This window comes from Hypanus sabinus, chromosome 13 (assembly GCF_030144855.1).
Source record: "Hypanus sabinus isolate sHypSab1 chromosome 13, sHypSab1.hap1, whole genome shotgun sequence".
Lineage (NCBI taxonomy): Eukaryota > Metazoa > Chordata > Chondrichthyes > Myliobatiformes > Dasyatidae > Hypanus > Hypanus sabinus.
The window spans coordinates 95,823,468-95,842,345 of NC_082718.1; the positions used below are offsets into that span (position 1 = coordinate 95,823,468).

General features: G+C 38.4%; 1 protein-coding gene across 1 annotated transcript in view; it reads left to right on the top strand.

Moving 5' to 3' along the window:
- The window catches only part of sart3 (spliceosome associated factor 3, U4/U6 recycling protein), a 40,606-nt gene extending 22,594 nt beyond the window's left edge, over positions 1–18,012 (top strand). Inside the window, exons 12-19 of the mRNA XM_059988253.1 lie at positions 1,022–1,131; positions 1,708–1,820; positions 4,600–4,676; positions 5,694–5,841; positions 11,796–12,238; positions 12,488–12,640; positions 14,794–14,981; positions 17,299–18,012. Of these exons, the coding sequence (XP_059844236.1) occupies positions 1,022–1,131; positions 1,708–1,820; positions 4,600–4,676; positions 5,694–5,841; positions 11,796–12,238; positions 12,488–12,640; positions 14,794–14,981; positions 17,299–17,488 (1,422 nt within the window). The 3' untranslated portion in view covers positions 17,489–18,012. The remainder of the gene's footprint in view (positions 1–1,021; positions 1,132–1,707; positions 1,821–4,599; positions 4,677–5,693; positions 5,842–11,795; positions 12,239–12,487; positions 12,641–14,793; positions 14,982–17,298) is intronic.
- Positions 18,013–18,878: the final 866 nt, after the last annotated feature.

Below are 18,878 nucleotides of genomic sequence, written 5' to 3' on the forward strand. Positions count from 1 at the left end.
GAATCTTTCTGGATAGAACTAAGTAATTGCAAGGGTAAAAAGACACTGATGGGCATTGTATACTGACCCCCAAACAATAATAAGGATGTGGTCCATAAATTCCAACAGGAGATAGAAAATGCACGCAATATTGCAATAGTCTTGGGGGGGGGGGGGGGTTTATTACCCCCTCAGCCTCCTGAATGATCGAGAGTTCATCTCGTTCAAGCTCCAGCTCCTTAATGTGGATTGTCAGAAGCTGCATCTGGATGCACTTCTTGCAGTTGTAGTTGTCAGGGACACTGGATATCTCCCTGCCTTCCCACATCCTGCAAAAGGAGCATTCAGCTATCCCGTCTGGCATCTCTGCTATCCTAGGTGGGCAGATATAAAGAAGGGAAGGAAAAAAATACCTAGTCTAGAGCATTTCTTTTGCTTTCTCAGACTAAAGCCTTGAGATCATCACTCTGACTCTGTCCACTTAGATGATGGCCGTGCACTTGCCACTGCCTTCCTTTAATTTGCCCGTGTTAATCAATTGCAAACGCTGATTAGTCATTGGTCAACGCTCAGTTGTAAATTGCTGCCTAACTATGCCTTTAAAATCTCAATTGCTGTCCTGATTAAAAGGTAGCTCTCTATCATACTCCCTGCCATGGGTTATCCAACTCAGAGAAAACTGACGCAAAACTCTGCTTTTTAATCTTGAACGTGGACCTGACTGAAAGGTAGCTCTTTTTACGCACTGCCTTGTGTTATGTAGGAATATAGAGAAATATGGTTTTCACAGTGCGCCTCTTGAGAATAAAGTTGCTTTATATACATTCCTGAGTACAGAGGGAGTGTGCCCTGCCCACGTCCAGAAATGATGACAGATGAGAAAGTCTGGCTTGCATCATGTACTGTGTTCCTGATAGGTGAACTGTGCTAAGAGTGACTTATCTCTTCTGTAGTGGAGATGGGGTTTATGGTAAGTGTTTCATCGCTGTAAGATTGAATTGTATCATGGTTATTGCTTGCCTCTCTCTGTAATTCTTTATAGGCAAGACTCTGCAAGAACATGCAGAAAGCCCGTGAGCTCTGGGATAGAATCATGAGCAAAGGAAATGCAAAGTATGCCAACATGTGGTTGGAGTATTTCAATTTGGAACGGTAAGAATGTTAGCCCTATCGAACAACTAATTTGTTTGATTATTTAATTTCCAACCTGTTCTGAAGGCATTGGATGAAACAGCTGTTGATGTATGCTGGCATTGACATTCTTCCATAATTCTGTCCAGCTGTCAACCTTTCAAATGCTGTTGTATCTGTGGAAAACCAGACCTAGCAGAAAGGAGTAAGATGATCTTTGATAAAATTCTAATCTAGTAAAGGAGATTATCAGTAACCAGATAAGTTATTTGGAAATAGTAGAATTTTTTTAAAAAATGAGTGTAAAGGTCAGAATATATATAGTAATAAAAATACCTGGGCAGTCAAGATTAATGAGGTGTCTAATGAATAACAAAGTTATTTAAAATAAGATGTATTGTTAAAAATCATTCTCATCAACAGGGATAGAAAGGAATCACAATTCTGAGATCAGAAACAATGCAGTGTAACCAGTCAGTACTATTGGATCTGTGGGTTCAATCAGGAAGACTATAATTGTCACCATTTTTATCTGTACCTGCCTATGTTTAGAAGCAATTTGATTTTTTAAAAAATCTGCATGTGATGTTCTTACAGAGCTCATGGTGATCCCCAGCACTGCAGGAAGGCTTTGCATCGAGCAGTACAGTGTACCACCGACTATCCTGAGCATGTCTGTGATGTGCTGCTCACCTTTGAGAGGGTAGAGGGTATGCAAACTTAAAATGTTAAAGCGATGGATAATGAGTACCGAGACCTTGGCAATGTCTTTTGTGACTGCAGAGAGCATATACAGCATTGCTGATAACTGGATAAAAACAAGTAAAACAAAATTATGTTCTCTGGTTTTGATATTTGTAAAGTTACTTTTCAGACAGGTACATGACATGAGGGACAGACCTCTGAAAATACTGACATTCTCCTGAGAGCTTCAGACCTAGGGACTTTTAAGTTCCCTTGGAGTCTCAGCAGATGAATACCTCCTTGAAATTCTTGATGATATTAGCACTTTAAGATTTGTTTTTCTCATTGTTGCTTCCTGGTAGTAGTGGGTCCTGAGGTATTGAGTGCAACCATATCTTGTCAGAAGGTAGTATATAAGATAATGGCTCTTTCCTCTTAATGGATTTAAGATGGGGAAAAAAGTGATCTCAAGAATCTGTCCTATCCTATAAGAGTGGAAAGTTTTTTTGAGAAGGTTTGGATTCTTAGTTTGAAACAAATTGATAAATCTTTATCAAAAAGGGATTGACCAAAGGGTACAAATGGAAATTGTTCTTGTGTTTTGTTTTTATTCTGGGGGAAAATATAAAATAAATGTGTGTGTATATGTAAATGTGTGTATGCATATGTGTAAGTGCATATGTACACATATGGATACACATAGTACATACATTTATACAATTGCTAGATAAAGTTTGTGAACCCTTTGCAATTAACTGGTTTTCTGTATTAATTACTCATAAAATCTGTTCTGATCTTCATCTAAGTCACAATAATAGATAAGCACAATCTGCCTAAAGTTTGTAGTACACACAAACATTGTACTACTTCTTGTCATTTCTGAGTACACCATTTAAACAATCACAGTCAAAAAGGTATGTGAACCTCTGAGGTAATGTCTTCTGCAAAAGCTAGTTGGAGTTAGATGTTCCAATCAATGAGGTGACCCTGGAGGTGTGGTGTTGTAGAGGTGTCCTGCCCTATTTATATAAAAAAACGCACACAAAGTCAGGTTATTGACAGAGCCTGTTCTTCTCAAGGAAGATCTGTTTATGGGCACCATACCTCGATCAGAACAACTTTAAGAGGACCTTAGAAGAATTGTAGAGATGCATGAAGTTGGAAGAGGCTACAAAAGCATTTCCAGACTTGAATGTTCATCAGTCCACAGTAGGAGAAATTGTCTACAAATGGAAGAAATTCAGTACTGTTGCTGCTTTCTCTAGTGTGGGTGTTCTGCAAAGGTCACATCAAGAGCACAATGTGCAGTGCTGAAGGAGGTGAAAAAAACTGAAGTTTTACAAGAAAAACACTGAAACCACTACTCTCCAAAAAAAGCATTGCTTCGTGTCTCAAGTTTGCAAAAGACCATCTAGATTTTCCCCAGCACTTGTGGACAAAGTTCTGTGGACAGCTGAGAGAAAAGTCAAACTTTTTCGTAGAAATGCATACTGCTATGTTCGAAGGAAAAAGTGCACTGCACACCAACACCAAAACCTTATCCCAACTGTGGAGCATGGTGGAAGAAACATCATGGTTTGTGGCTGCTATGCTTCCTCAGAATCTGGATATCTGCAAATTTTGAGGGAACAATGTATTCAAAATTGTGTCAAGACATTTTACAGAATGTTAGGGTAGAGGTCCGTCACCTGAAGCCCAATAAAAGTTGAATGAGGTAACAAGACAATGATCTGAAACACAAGAGTAAATCAACAACAGAATGGTTTAAAAAGAAGAAAATTATCCTTTGGAATGGCCAAGTAGGAGTCCAGATCTTAACCCAATTGTGATTCTTTGGCATGTCCTGAAGAGGGCTGTTCATGTGAGGTATCCCAGAAATATTGATGAACTGAAACAGTTTTGTATGGAGAAATGTTTTAAAATTCCTCCACGCTGTTGTGCAAGTCTGATCAGCAGCTACAGGAAATGTTCGGTGGAGGTTATTGCTGCTAAAGGGGGTTCCATCAGTTATTAAATACAAGGGTTCACATTCTTTTTCTAGCCTGGACTGTGAATGATTAAATGACGTGCTCAATAAAGATGTGAAAAGTACAATTGTTTGTGTGTTGTTAGTTTAGGCAGATTGTGTTTTTCTATTATTGTGACTTAGAAGAAGATTGGATGACATTTTATGAGTAATGAATGCAGAAAACCAGGTAATTGCAAAGGGTTCACAAACTTTCTTGCAACTGTACATACACACACTCAAATATAAATGATATATACACATATATTCTACAATATGGATCTCTCTATATAAGAGAGTTTCAGTGTTCTGAAACTGCTAAAATTGAAACTTGCACTTTAAAGTTTAAGTGACTGAAACTACATGGATCAGTATATATTCTGCTAGCGAAATGGCTGTGACTTGCACGTGACCATTGGCAGACCTCATCAACAGTATAAAAAAATGGAACGTTTACACTCAGTGTCACTGGATTGTAGTCAGGAACAGAAACCTATGATTATTTTTCACATCTGCTGCAGTTGGACTGAGTAAAAAGGAAGGAATCTTATTGTAGTAATCCAACCAACATCATGTCATGTAGTGTTTTCAGTCCCAGATTCAAACAGGTCCTTGTAGTTTTCACCACTTAATAGAAAAATGTGATGAGTTTTTAAATCAAATTTCAAAGTGTGAGTCAAAGTATTAATTGATTTTAGCAGCTTCAGAACAATGAAAAGATCTTTTTTTAACACTGATTCACCATTGATCATTTCAGAGACGTAAATGGGAAGTACAACACATTTTTGTTTCTTTTTTAGGGTCTTTGGAGGACTGGGACCTAGCTGTAGAAAAGACTGAGAGCAGAATCAATCAAGTAAATGAGTGGAGAGCCAAAGTAAGTGCTTGGTGTTTCTTGGCAGCATGAGTATCTTTAGTAATACTGCCAGAGGCTCTTCCATGCACATTGGGATGCCTTTTGCAGCTTTGGTCATTACCGAGGGAGATGCTCTGTAAAAATTGATTGTCATTTTATATTCAGGGAGGCTAGCAGGTGATAACAGCTGAAGGTGTGTGTTGCTGCCTTGGAATGACTTGCTTTCTGAATTCTCTTATAGTGTAGAATCTCCATTACTGGAGACTAGAATTAAGCACTGATAGCAATTTGTGCCCCTAGATCTGTTGTGTTACAAATCTGATGTTGAGCAAAGCACCTAAAATATGCCATAAAGGGATAATACATAACATGGAAATTGACTCTCCACTCAACAGTGAATCGGAAGGAAGTTTTAATTTTTTCGTCACTACTGTGAAGAACAATTGTTTTAAATTTTTGATCATTGCAATTCTAGTAAAGCATCATGCTGGGAGACTTTGTGCTAAATAATTTTAATTGCTCAAAGAGAATGAAAATGTCAGTATTATAAAATACATGCAAACAAATATTTTGTGAATGCAGTAGAACTGAAATTAATTTAGAAAATATTGGTAAGGGAATTATTTAATCATGGTGTGGACATATATCAGCATTGTGTTATGATATATATGTGTCCGTTACATAAATCAAACTCCAGTCCCTCCCAGAACGACAATGGACCTTACCGTTTTATAAACAAAACCAAGGGAACAACCCAGCCTCAACATAACCTTTATCATCTGGAACATTGAATGCCTCTATTTTAACAATTGATTTTAGTCATGAATAAGAATACTTGTGTTATATTTAGGTGCGTGGCAGCAGCTTTGTGAAATTAGACGTGATCATGTACTTTGTATTAAACTTTGTTGATACTTCTCAGTTTAACTTTACTGAGCTTCAAAGATTACCTTTAAATACTATAGAAAGAAATAAACTCCTATGTGGAATTGAGGCTTTTAAGAAGTAGCTTTAAATTGTTTCATTTTTTCTCCCCAGGCTGCAGAGAAAGAAGCCCTGCTGACAAAGCAGGAAGAGCAAAGGAGGAAAACCAAATCTGAAAAGAAGGCTGCCAAAAAGGCCCAGAAACAGGCAGTACCTGGAGAAAAACGCAAAGCAGATAAGGAGGACTGGGAAGCAAAGCTAGGTGAGAAAATTTGACTCCGTAGTTACAAAATGAGCACTATTCTGTATGTACCAACATCTTATAGATGTGAAATCCAGTAGTGAGACAAATGATTGACTAAGATTTGTTTAAGAACTTTTTTTATTTGGCAATGAAATGATTTTAAGCGTCTGTTCCACAGTCTTATAAAAATATTCTAAATATATAGTTAAAATCTAAAAAATAGTTCAAAATTGCTGTTTAAAAACCTCAAAGAAGATTCCTTTGCTTTCAATATTACAATAAGTAGCAATAATTTTGCAGTTTCCGTAATCAGAAGCATATCTGCTGTAGGACAGAATTCATTGATTCTGTTTTGGCATTCAGTTTTCAATCATTGTACTGAGAAATTTAGAGCAGACTAGTTGCACGAGACCTGGTTGGAGCAAGACTTTCCTGTTTCTGATACATGTTTATTTGCAGAGACATATATCAAAATATTTAAATTAATTAATTTAATTTAATTAATACCAGCTTTCCTTGCGGATGGTTTACGTCAAGGTGGAGAATGCATTGGTTTGAAACAGTAGGTTCATTGTACCTATACCCTACTTTCTGAAGTATTCTTTCAAGAGGTCTGAAAAAGGATGGGTAGAACGTAGAACAGTACAACGCAAGAGCGGGCCCTTCAGCTCACAATGTTGTGCTAAATTAATTAAACTAGTAATTTAATGCTTAACTAACCTAATCTCTTCTGATGTGGGATATGTCCATATCCCTCCATTCTCTTTACATACATGTGCCATCTAAGAGCCTATTGAACGCCACTATCATAACTTGCCTCACACATCCCCTTTGAACTTGATCATGCCCTCTAGTATTAGACATTTTGATCTTGGAAGGAAAAGATGCTGGCTATTTATCAATGCCATTTTTATTCCACATTTTCTAGGAGTATTACTGGTTAGGTACATTGGATTAAAGTTGATCTCAAGTAAATTAGATATGGACTTCAAAGTAAAGAGAGCTTTATTCCTGATATTGTGGGAAGTGGAACCTCTTAACAGTGGGTTTTGAACTCCCGATAGTACAGAGAGTATGGCTCCTTTTGTGCATGTACAAATCAAATGCAAAAGCTGTTTGATTAACCTTGTGAATTGGAAAAGATATGCTAGGTTCACGTGCGTTTCTCTTGTGATAAACTATACCCATAGCATCAGCCAAAAATTAAAAATTCAGTCCTGTCTACAACTTTGTGCTGAACAGTTTGAATCATATCCTTGAGCCTAATTCTTACAAGATAAGCAACTGCAAGTATTTATTCTCAGAATCGTCCCTGCTGAAACCCAAGGCCAAATCTATAAAAAACTAAGCTGCAAACTGGTTTCCATACTCAAAAAAGCCAATATTAACTCTTTGTCTAATCTTTAACTCTCAATATGTTGCTCCACAGCCCACTGTGTAACCCTTTTATTTTCTCTTGTCTAAGTTGACTATTACAATACATTCCTGGTTGGTGCCCATTCCTCTCTCTGCAGAAACTGGAACTCATCCAAAACATGATTGCCTGCTGCATCAAATCCTATTGATCTGTCACCTCTGAGATCACTGACTGATGTTAAGTTTTAATTTACCAAATACTCATCATGGCCAATGTTCCCTCTAATTTGTAATGACTAGTGTTCTGTGCAACTTTTTGCCCAGTCACAACATGTGCACGCTGAATAATGTCTTCAATAAAAACAATATAAATAAGCCAGTTCTAAAATCTGCAGACAAATTATTGCAAACTCCAGGTTGTCAACACCGTCTGCATCAGAAGCCAGGGAAGGAAATGTGATTGTGTACAATGGTTAAATATAGTTAACCTGCCAACCTTTTGTGCGCAGTAAGTTCCTTTGTGCTCATGCACACCTTAGAGGGATCATAGCTCATTGCTGGCTTAAATCCTTCCATGGACTTACAGTTGTTCTAGCCTTACAAACCTCTTCCAGATGTGTCTCCCTTCCTTCTTTCCATTTGCCTGACTCTTGTGCTTTGAACTTACTTAACTAAATTCTTTAGTATCTCGTCTTTCTTTTTACAATTTATCTTAAAATTCACTATTTCAATGTTTTTATTTTTATTTTAGTTCATTTTATTTGCCTGCACTTGGCCCAAATCCTTCTCAACCTTTCCAATTCATGAACCTGTTGAAATGTCTTTTAAATATCGCAACCTTGGGTCCCTTTAAAATCTGTCTTGTGCTGTCTAGGTTTAGACTTCCCTACCCTGGGACAAAGACTGCATGATTTTGTGTACGTAATATCTGTAATTGTGTAATATCTCTTTGGCCTCCTGTCTCCGGGGTGGTGTGGGGGGGGGGAACGACATCTTAGTTTCTCCTTCTTCTATCTTTACTGCACCCTTTCCAATGTAATGTGACAACTTTCTATAGTTGGGCACCCTAAACTGCACACAATACTCCTAGTGTTGTCTCTCCAATGACTGGTACAATAGCAACATGATGTCCCAACGTGACGGCCGATGAAGGCAAGTGTGCCATACACTTTCTTTATCACCCTGTCTTTGCTTTCAGTGAGTTATATACCTGTTCTCTTAGGTCTCTCTGTTCCACAACACTCTCCAGGTGCCTGACATTTTTTTTCCAGGCACTGTCCTGATTAACTTACCAACGTGCTTGTAAGTTAAGATATTAAATCAGTTGTCCTGCAGGGGTGGAGTGTTGGGGTTTTAGGATATATGGAGGATATCCTGTGGATTTGAGATGACCTTCTGATCTTCTTAAAATTATTATATTATCCTGGCCAACACTCATCTTTCCATCAACCCCACCAAATCATGTTGACTGGCCTTATTGTCTTTGGCATCTGTGGAGTCTTGTTTATACTTATTAGCTGGAGTTCTTTTTTACATATAGATAGGCAACTGCTTCAAAATTCTCTTTGAATTGTCACCCAGATTATGAAATTTAATAGATATTCATTCTTATGCCCAAGAAATTGCTCAAAATATGCCAGCTGTGTCTAATCTTAAAAAGAAAATTTGTGGCAGAGTGCTGCTCTGAATTTTGATTCACCACACATTGCCAAAACTTTAGTGGTCAGCACAACGCTTTGCAGTACCAACGACCTGGGTTCAATTCCCACTGCTGGCTTTAAGGAGTTTGTACATTCTCCCTGTGACCACATGGGTTCCCTCCAGGTGCTCTGGTTTCCTTCCACAGTCCAAAGACCGTTGGTAGGTAATAACTGATCATTGTGAATTGTCCCATGATTAGATTAGGATTAAATAAGGGTGACAGAAAGGCCTATTCCACGCTGTAATACAATCAATAAATAAATACTTTCTTATTATGATCTTCCCTTTTATGTTCCATCACAATACTCAATTCCTTGTGTTAGTATTAATGGATTGCTCTGCAGTCTTGGGGCAGTAATTCACGTCTTCTAGGTCCTGTTTTTAAGACATAGGAGCAGAATTAGGCCACTCAGCCCATCGAGTCTACTCCGCCATTTCATCATAGCTGATCCCAGATCCCATTCAATCCCATACACCTGCCCTCTCACCATATCCCTTGATGCCCCAAGCAATCAGGAAACTACCAACTTCTGCTTTAAATATACCCACTGACTTGACCTCCACTGCAGTCTGGCAGAGCATTCCACAGATTCATCACCCTGTGGCTAAAAAAAATTCCTCCTTATGTCTTTTCTAAGAGGTTGCCTTTCAATTTTGAGGCTGTGCCCTCTAGTTCTGGATACCCCACCTGAGGGAACATCCTCTCCACAGCCACCTTATCTAGTCCTTTAAACAGTCTGTAAGTTTCAATGAGATTCCCACATATACTTCTAAATTCCAGTGAGTACAGGCCCAAAGCTGCCAAGTGCTCCTCACATGTTAACCCCTTCATTCCTGCAGTCATCCTTGTGAACCTCTTCTGGACTTTCTCCAATGATAAGGGGCTCAGAACTGTTGACAGTACTCACAAGTGCGGCCTAACCAGTGTATTCAGATTATCTTTGTTTTATATTCTATTCCACTTGAAATAAATGCCAACTTTGCATTTGTCTTCTTTACCACAGACTCAATCTGTGAACTAACCTTCTGGGAGTCTTGCACCAGGACTCCTAAGTTCCTCTGCACCTGTCAATAAAGTTACTTCTTGTCACTGAACACTGGAGATTTAGAAAGTGAACAGTAAAGTTTAAATGATATTCCCATAAGTAAATTGTTCCTGGAGTTACTTAAATTTTAACTTGTTTCATAACTTTTTCTCTTTTACTCTCATCGAGATTTCCTTTCTTCTCCTGGGCTCCCTTTCTCTTTATCCTGCACATTATTATGGCTATGTATCACATTTATGAGGTTTTGATGTTGCCAATATCAGTTCATAGCAGCAGGAAAATAAAATAGTCTGAATGAAGAATGAGAATACTAACTCATGGCACTTGGGAAACAGACTTACTTTGTGGTTATGCACTCCTTTGTGACTTGCCACTTTTTAAGATGAGAGCATCCAGTAACTGGTATTTAGTATCCCCTTTGTCAAGATTGTATGAACAGTGATAGGAAAGAGGTGCACTGGGAGTGGAAGTGGGCTTTGATAAACCTAGAAAAAAAGGACAAACTGATTTATAGAGATACAAGAAACTGCAAATGCTGGAAAGCAGCAACACCCAAAGGAGATGGAGGAGCAACACACACAAAACGCCGGAGGAACTCAACAGGTCAGGAGGTATCTATGGGGGAAAAAGTACAGTCGATGTTTCAGGCCTCCAGCATTTTGTGAGTGTTGCTCAGCTTTCTAGCATTCTCTTGAAGGTGATGGAGGAACTCAGCTGGTCATAAGCAGCACCTATGGAGGAAAATAGAGTCAACATTTTGGATTGAGATCCTTCACCTAGACTGCTTAGAAGGGCCATGACCCAAAATGTCAACTGTGTACTTCCCTCCATAGATGATGCCTGGCCCGCTGAGTTTCTCCATTTTGTGTGTTGCTCTTGCATTTCTTAAATGGTTTCCACAATTTCAGGTGATTCTACTGTAGCCCGCAGCTACACTTTTGAGGTAATCTTACGTTTGGAAAGTCCTTGGGTGTTGTAGGTTTTCTGGAGGAAAAAAAAAGATGCTATGATATACAGACAAGTAAGCAATGGTTCTGCATCACTGTCGGGGTCTTTGATAATTGCTCGATTAGAATGGCTGGTGTGAGTATCAGAAAATCAGTTTATGGTGATAAGTTTTATATATAAATTGTCCGAAGTCTTCAAAAAAACATTTATTTTTGAATTAATTCCAATTATGAATGCTTATTTTCCCTTCTGCCAAACTCTGGTCATTGTGTGGTTTTGATCTTTTGAAAACCTTACTCTAGGCATTTGAAATTAAATAAAAATGAGTGATTTTGAATTATTTAGTTGGTTCAGTATGTTAATAGATTCTCTTGACCAATTATTAGTTTTTGTAATTTCTCACTGATTTCTAGCAGCTGTTGCTATTTCTAATTCATATTGCCTGACATGAAATTCTGAATTGATGCTGGATGATTTTACAAAATTTTGCAGCATAGCTATAGTTGAAGCCAAATTTCAATGTGATACATCTGTTTCCTAAGTGTAACCACAAACAAAAATGAAAAGAAAAATGTACAGTACAGAAAATGGGAAAATAGTTTGAAATTTTTCTGTATTTAAAAAAAATCCTAACCCTTTTTATCAGGTTGAGAACTCAGTTTATTCTGAAAGCAAGTGTTTCTTGCCTTCAGAATCCCAGATGACTGTCATATTTACCAATCCTTTCATCACTATTACTGATGGAAGACACATGGAGGCCTAAGCTGCTGTGCTATCACGTAAAGTAAGTAAGGTCAAAACTACAGAGTTTTACAGGTGCCTCTGTTGCTTTAGTTTTCTTCGTATGCTCCTGCTCCTCTTAAGGTGAGAAGATGAGATTTTTATGATAGAGATTTCTAATGATTGCTTGTTGAATTTCAGACAAACCAAATAAAAAGCCTCGACATGGGGAACAGGAGGAAACTGAGGAGGCTCTTTCATTAGAAGTCGGCCTGTTTGGGCGAGAAAGCAACGTAAAATCTGTAGAAACTCCAGCACAACAAAAGCAGAAGGCATTTGCTGCCACAAGGAACAAAGTTCTTCATGACAATAGCAAGGATGACCTCACTGTGTTTGTCAGCAATCTTGCTTTCTCAATGCCTAGCCCTGAGGAGAGGATGAAGGAGATATTTGAAAGCTTTGGCCAGATCGCAGACATTCGTCCTGTTTACAGCAACAGGGGACACTTTCGAGGATATTGTTACGTAGAATTTAAAGAAAAAGCGGCGGCTGCAAATGCCCTAGCAGTAGACCGCCGGGAACTGGAGGGCCGGCCAATGTTTGTTTCACCCTGTGTTGACAAGGCAAAGAATCCAGAATTTAAGGTAGCAGTTTTGGTATCCATTTGTATTAAGGTCAAAACTCTGTTTAAACAAAGAGAATGACATACATTTCTGGTATGTTTTTGAATTCAAGCCTTTCTGCAGTGTTTCATTCATTTCTGTCACAAATCTTTTTCTGTTTCCAAATGAGATAATTGGCACCATGGAAAGCAACAGTAAGAGTCTAGACAGAACATCCTAAAGGAATTAATTTTTCCACATTATTAAGCCTTGCTATTTCTCACTTTCCAGGTATTTAAGTACAGCACCAGTTTGGAGAAACACAAGATTTTTATATCAGGTTTGCCTTTCTCCTGCACTAGAGAGGATCTGGAGGAGATCTGCAAAGAACATGGAAATCTGAAGGAGATTCGTCTCGTCACTAATCGCTCTGGAAAGCCAAAGGTACCAACTTTGGGACAGTTGTTTATTGAGATGGTAGTGTGCCGTGCTCATCTGTGAAGCAAGAATATTCCTTGAGCTTAGGCAAGATTTGAGAATTTTCAGTACTTCGTCTAAAATTCACAAATAGCATATAAGAAAATGCCTTTCCATTTCCTTGCCAGATCTTACACACTTTTCACTGGCTTTGAGAACTTTCATAGAACATAGAACAGTACAGCACATTACTGGCTCGTCGGCCCACAATGTTGTGCCGACCCTCAAACCCTGCCTCCCATATAACCCCCCTCCTTAAATTCCTCCATATACCTGTCTAGTAGTCTCTTAAACTTCACTAATGTATCTGCCTGCACCACTGACTCAGGCAGTGCATTCCATGCACCAACCACTCTGAGTGAAAAACCTTCCTCTAATATCCTCCTTGAACTTCCCTCCCCTTACCTTAAAGCCATTTCCTCTTGTACTGAGCAGTGGTGCCTTGGGGAAGAGGTGCTGGCTGTCCACTCTGTCTATTCCTCTTAATATCTTGTACACCGTGGCTCCTCTCATCCTCCTCTCCAAAGAGTAAAGCCCTAGCTCCCTTAATCTCTGATCATAGTTCTGTATTGAGAGATAAAAGACTTGAGGTTTCAATACTGAATTCAGAGGAAGTCAGCTCCTTCCATTTTATTTAGACAATTACTGGAACTTTGTATTGAAAGTATGGTACAGCCAAATTTCTGGGAAAGAAGTGCATGTCCCACTGTAGTTCTGGATAGCCATCAATTAGAAGAACAGTTGAATCATTTAGCTTTGACCAATTTCTCTGATGCTGTCTTGCATGTCATATTTCAGTCTCTTTCACAATTACCATTCACTTAGAGCAAATATAGGATGGGGGGAGTCGTGCAGCTAGTAGAGTCTCTGCTGTAGTGCCAGAGACAGCACCCAGATCTGTGTGGAATTTGCCTACTCTCCCTGTGAAATCTGCCACATCCCAGTGATATGCTCGTTGGTAGGTAAATTGGCTACTGTAAATTGTCCCTAATGTGATGGAAATTTTGGAATGATTAAAGAGAGGATTAATGTGATATTAATATAAATGAGTGGTTGATAATCAGTACAGACTCGAGGGCTGAAGAGCCTGTTACTGCACCTCATGACTAAAATATCAGCATCTTGTAAACAACAAATGATAACTAATTAGTGAGTTCCTGGAAAGTGGCATTTCATTAAACATGTAAATAAAATGAATATTCTATAGATAAATACATCAGGTAGCATCTATGAAGAATTGATGCTTAGGTCAAAGATGGACCCAAAAAGCAAAGGCTGTTATCTGAAATTGCTGAACTCGCTGTCGATCCCTTAGGGCTGTAATATCCCTGTATAGATGCTCTTCCTTGACACTCAGTTGTAAGGATCACTGCACTCCCAATTCTCCATCAAAGTCCAACTCTAACCTCTCTGTCTTTAGCCTTTGCACTCTTCCTATGAAGCACAAAATAATCTTAATCTATAGCACTCAATCTTACGTCAGGTATTTTATGGCCCTTGGGGCTCAATGCTGAATTCAGCAATTTCAGATAATTAGCCTTTCCTAATGATGTCAAAAAAGAAAGTAGACAATGTAAACTTAACTCCATTTTCCATTTTCCCTCCGTGACTCCTGCCTGACCTATTGGGTATTTACAGCATTTTCTTTTATTTTAGATTTCAGCAACTATGGTGTTTTATATTTTGCCATTTCAGCATTGCTTTCCATTTCTTCCTCTGTCTTCATTTTTAAAAATGTATTTCTCTAGAAAGATTAGCTGTATCTATCAAGTCTTCAGCACACTCTCTCTACTTGCTTTGCAAGCTTTAGTATAATCTAGTCTTAAACCTGGATTGCCAGGAACAAGTAACTAATCTTTAAACACAGTAATTTTCCTCTAGGGAGCAGAAAGATGAAACACAAAATGAAAAATTCCACATTATTAATCTTACCAGTGTGAACAAAGTCAATGTAGAGGGTCTGTGAGGTCATTTTTGTCACCTTGATAATTGCTAGATATTAATATTTCAGCAACTATGTGTTAGTTGATGTATTATGAACTCAAAAGCGAATTAGTTTCTACTGTTATTTACTTTGAGATTTCTTGAGATTAAGTGAAATTTGAATCTTTTTATTTCAGGGTCTGGCATACGTTGAATTTGAAAATGAAACGCAAGCCTCTCAGGCAGTCCTTAAATTGGATGGAACCGTAGTGAAGGACCACACGATCAGAGTGGCCATCAGTAATCCTCCACAGAGAAAGCAGGCTCCTCACGTTGAAGCTGGCAGAGCTTCGGGCTCATTGCTTCCTCGGCAGTTATATGGAGCGTAAGTGTTAAAATGGTGAAAAAAGATTCAGTCAGATTGCGAGATGAGAAAATTATTTGTGGTCTAGTTTTCTAGATATTCATATGAATATTGTATAATTTAATTTAGGCTCCTTTTTGTCATATATTGTTTCATTTACTCTTTCCTTTGATTTGCCAGACTTGCATATTGGAATAGATATCCATCCATTTGAGTGGCTTTATTGAGGGTCATGTATCTTTTCTTGTATTGAATGTGATGGAGCCTTTATGTAGTTAGTAATGGTGATGTCTTGATGGTCAGATTCTATTTTACATGTCTGAGGTGTACCTGTTAATTACTAGAGAGAATTTTGATTTGCTTTCATAGAAATAGCTCATCCTTAGAGTGCGGTTCATTAATTCATGGGTGATTTGTGCATTAGTTCGATCTTCCTCAATTCTCTTAAAAGCATCAATTTTGACTCTTTCAATTGCTGTACACTCAACAACTGGAAGCGGAAGACTGTATTTCTGTTGTTTACTGTAATTGGCTAGTTCTAACTTCCAGGTTATTGGCTCTCTTGTATAGATGTTTGATTGTTGGATGGCCATTTGTAAAATAATGATCAGGAGGTATTAGTCATAGAGTGGCACAGCACAAGAACAGGCCCTTCAGCTTAATGAGGCCATGACGCCTACCCATCTAGTCCCAGTTGCCTGTGGTGGGTTGCTGGGCAGCGTTGTTAGTTCCCACTATCTGTTAAATAAAATATTCAAGTGTTTCTTAAATAATCCTATTGTACCTGTTTCAACCACTTCCTCCATTAACTCATTCTATATACTCCTCGTCCTTTGTGGGGCAAAAGTTTTCCCTCGAGTCCCCTCTCACCCAATGTGTATGCTCTTTAGCTTCTGGACTGCTATCATCCATCTCATGATTTTATAAACTTAAGGTCTCCCCCCCCTTTATTCTATATTCCAGGGAATAAAGACCCACTCTGGCCAACCTCTCCCTATAATTAAGGGCCTGTGGTACTGGCAATATTCTCAAATCTTTTTTGCAGTCTTTCCATGTTAATTACTACTTTTTTGAAAAAGGATTACCAAAACTGTACCGTTATCCAAGTGTGGCCTCACCAACTGCAGCGTAATGTTTCAGCTCCTACACTCAGTGCTCTGACTGATGAAAGCCAATGTGCCAAATGCCCTCTTCACCACCATTTACCTGTGACACCATTACACCACTTTCTATGATCCCCCTTTTCCATTTCATTCTTTATGCCATGGACCCCTACTATTAACTGAGGGTCTGTGGATTCCAGGTCAGAAACCTCTGCAGTGCCTTCCCAATTCATATTGCGTCATCTCCCACTTATTTGTTTGGCATTCCTTCACCAACTTCCCCAACAGATCAAGATCCCTGTGCAAACCATAACCTCCTAATTTCCTGTCATCTGTAAGTCTTATCACTTAGTTGAATGTGTGTCCAAACACTGACCCCACTAGTCAGCCGCCTCCAATCAGAGAAACAACCTTCAACCACCACCCTCTGTTTCCTACTCTGGAGCCAATTTTGAACCCACCAAACTCATTCTCTCTGGATTCCATGAGTCCTAACCTTACAAACGAGTCTACTGTGTGAATAGGTATTATTTATAAATTACATTTAATTGGTGAGATGATGTATCATGGGGAAGCTGCAGTTAGCTGTTGCTTGGGATGGTTTAGAGCAGGGGTTCCCAACCAGTTTTATGCTGTGGACCCCAGGTTGGGGATCCCTGATTTAGAAGTAAGGAAACCTTGTTCTTCATTGGAGAACTTAATGATAGCCCTGGGAAGAAGCCAGTTTGGCGAGGGACAAATTCAGTGCAAGGGGAAAGCTTGACGATATCCAAGTTGGATGATACCATGACCATCCAGTTGAAGCTAAGGATCAAGTCAATTTTCATTGAAATAATGATGGGAAGTATTTGGGAACTTGAATGACTATGTTTATGGGCGCTCAGCAGGGCTATTGGCGAAAAGGCCATGATGAAGACTAAACTCCAAACAGCATTTGATCTGCTACTTCTCAGTTAGGCTCTTGATGTGAGCTTGGAGAGAGTAGGTAGTTTGAAGTAATAATATACATGGGGGAAGATGGAAAAGTAAGATTGACATTTGAGTATCTGAAAAAGGAAGAACCTAGAGCAGTAAGTGGAATAGCTCCATTCAAATGTTCCTTGTGGGTGGGCCAGATCTAAATCTTGACTTCAATTTGAAATTGTTGAATAGATGGATTATGATAAATAATCCTATATTTGTAGAAGATTAATTGGATTTGTTGACTTACATGAAATTTCTTTCAATTTTCCAAGGAGGGGCAAAGGCCGGACACAGCTTGCACTTGTGCCTCGTGCTTTACAGCGCTTGCCTGCATCAGGAACGAATACTGAGAATGGTACGGTGAGCAGTCAGGACGATAACTCAAAGGGTGATTCATCTCTCGCAGCAGAGACAAAAAAGATGACAAATGCAGACTTTGCAAAGATGTTGTTGAAGAAATAACTCTGATAAGCAGCATTTGGTGATTAAATGCTGAGTGTCTAGGAAAAAAAAAGATTGAACTTCCTTTTCAGAAACCATTTCACATCCTTAAGCATGGACAGAAATTCTGATGAGCAGTGAACTGTAAATCTAATTTTTTAAAGAAAGTTTGACAAGTGTTAAATATATTTGATGGAAGCTCCTAGATCTGTGCCTCGATTTTTAAGCAGTTGCTCTATTCTATTTATAGAGTTGGGTTGTATGTTCATTTATAATATTGTTTTGTAAGTGCAACTTGGTTAGTAAATTTGCATTCTTGTCTAAAACTACACCATACTATGTAGGAAGATTTTGGGGACCATTTTATGTTATTTTGACCTTTTTTTTTAAAATACTGGTTGAGAGGTTTTTTTTGTGCAGATTAAATCTTTTCTATAATTGCATCATGTAACATTGGCCAGAAGAGCAATCTCACTGGTTCAATCTGTGTTTGTGTGATTCATCAAGAACAAGATACAAATAGAACAAAGTAGTTTGTGAACTGGTGAAGTTGTACATTTTCTGATGCATTAACATTAACTTTCAACTTTGTCAGAAGGAAGCTCAAATGGCCCACAGGCACAGAAGAATGAACAATATTCCTTCTAGTAGAACTAGGGAAACTGCCAAGGGCTAGTAATCCTACAGCTATTAACACTAAACCAGTTATTACCAATCATACAGCTTTTACTGAATATTAAATTAGAAACCAGATTTCCTACCTTATAGCATGGACTACAGTCTTAAGTACTGAGGTGTTTTGATGCTGTCTGAAGTGAGATTTTAATCTACTCCCAATTCTGATAGGCATTGTAATCTCGGGAAACAACTAAGGAAGTAATGGGTGGCTGTTAAACTTGTGTGATCATATGTGGGCTTCTCTTAGATTTAACACACTCTGGACTAAGGTGCTTATTCTGTTGGATTTGCTTAGCACCAGGAAAGGACTTTTACTGTTTAGAACTATTCAACAGAGTAAACCCAGCTGGATCAGCAGCATAAATTTAATAGTTTTTGGCATCAAGCAATGACTGGTAAACAGGCAGCTATTGATTACAAATGCCCAATAGAGCTTGTTAGTTCCGAAAGTTTTGGTGTCTGTTTAATCGTGAGCTTACACACCAGAAAATTACTCTTTCAGAAAAGTGTTTCTTCTGTAACAAATGACAATTATAATACCAAAGGATACAAACAGTATAATTTATTTTATATATTATAAGTATACTATTTTAATGGCCTGTTTAAATAATTAATTTATACAAAGTGCAAGTTCCAGTCACAAATATTTCAGTCACTTCAAAGAACAATTGAGCTACAGTCCAGGGTTTCTTCCACAATGATTCCTCTGGAAAGGATTATTTAAGTGAGAGCA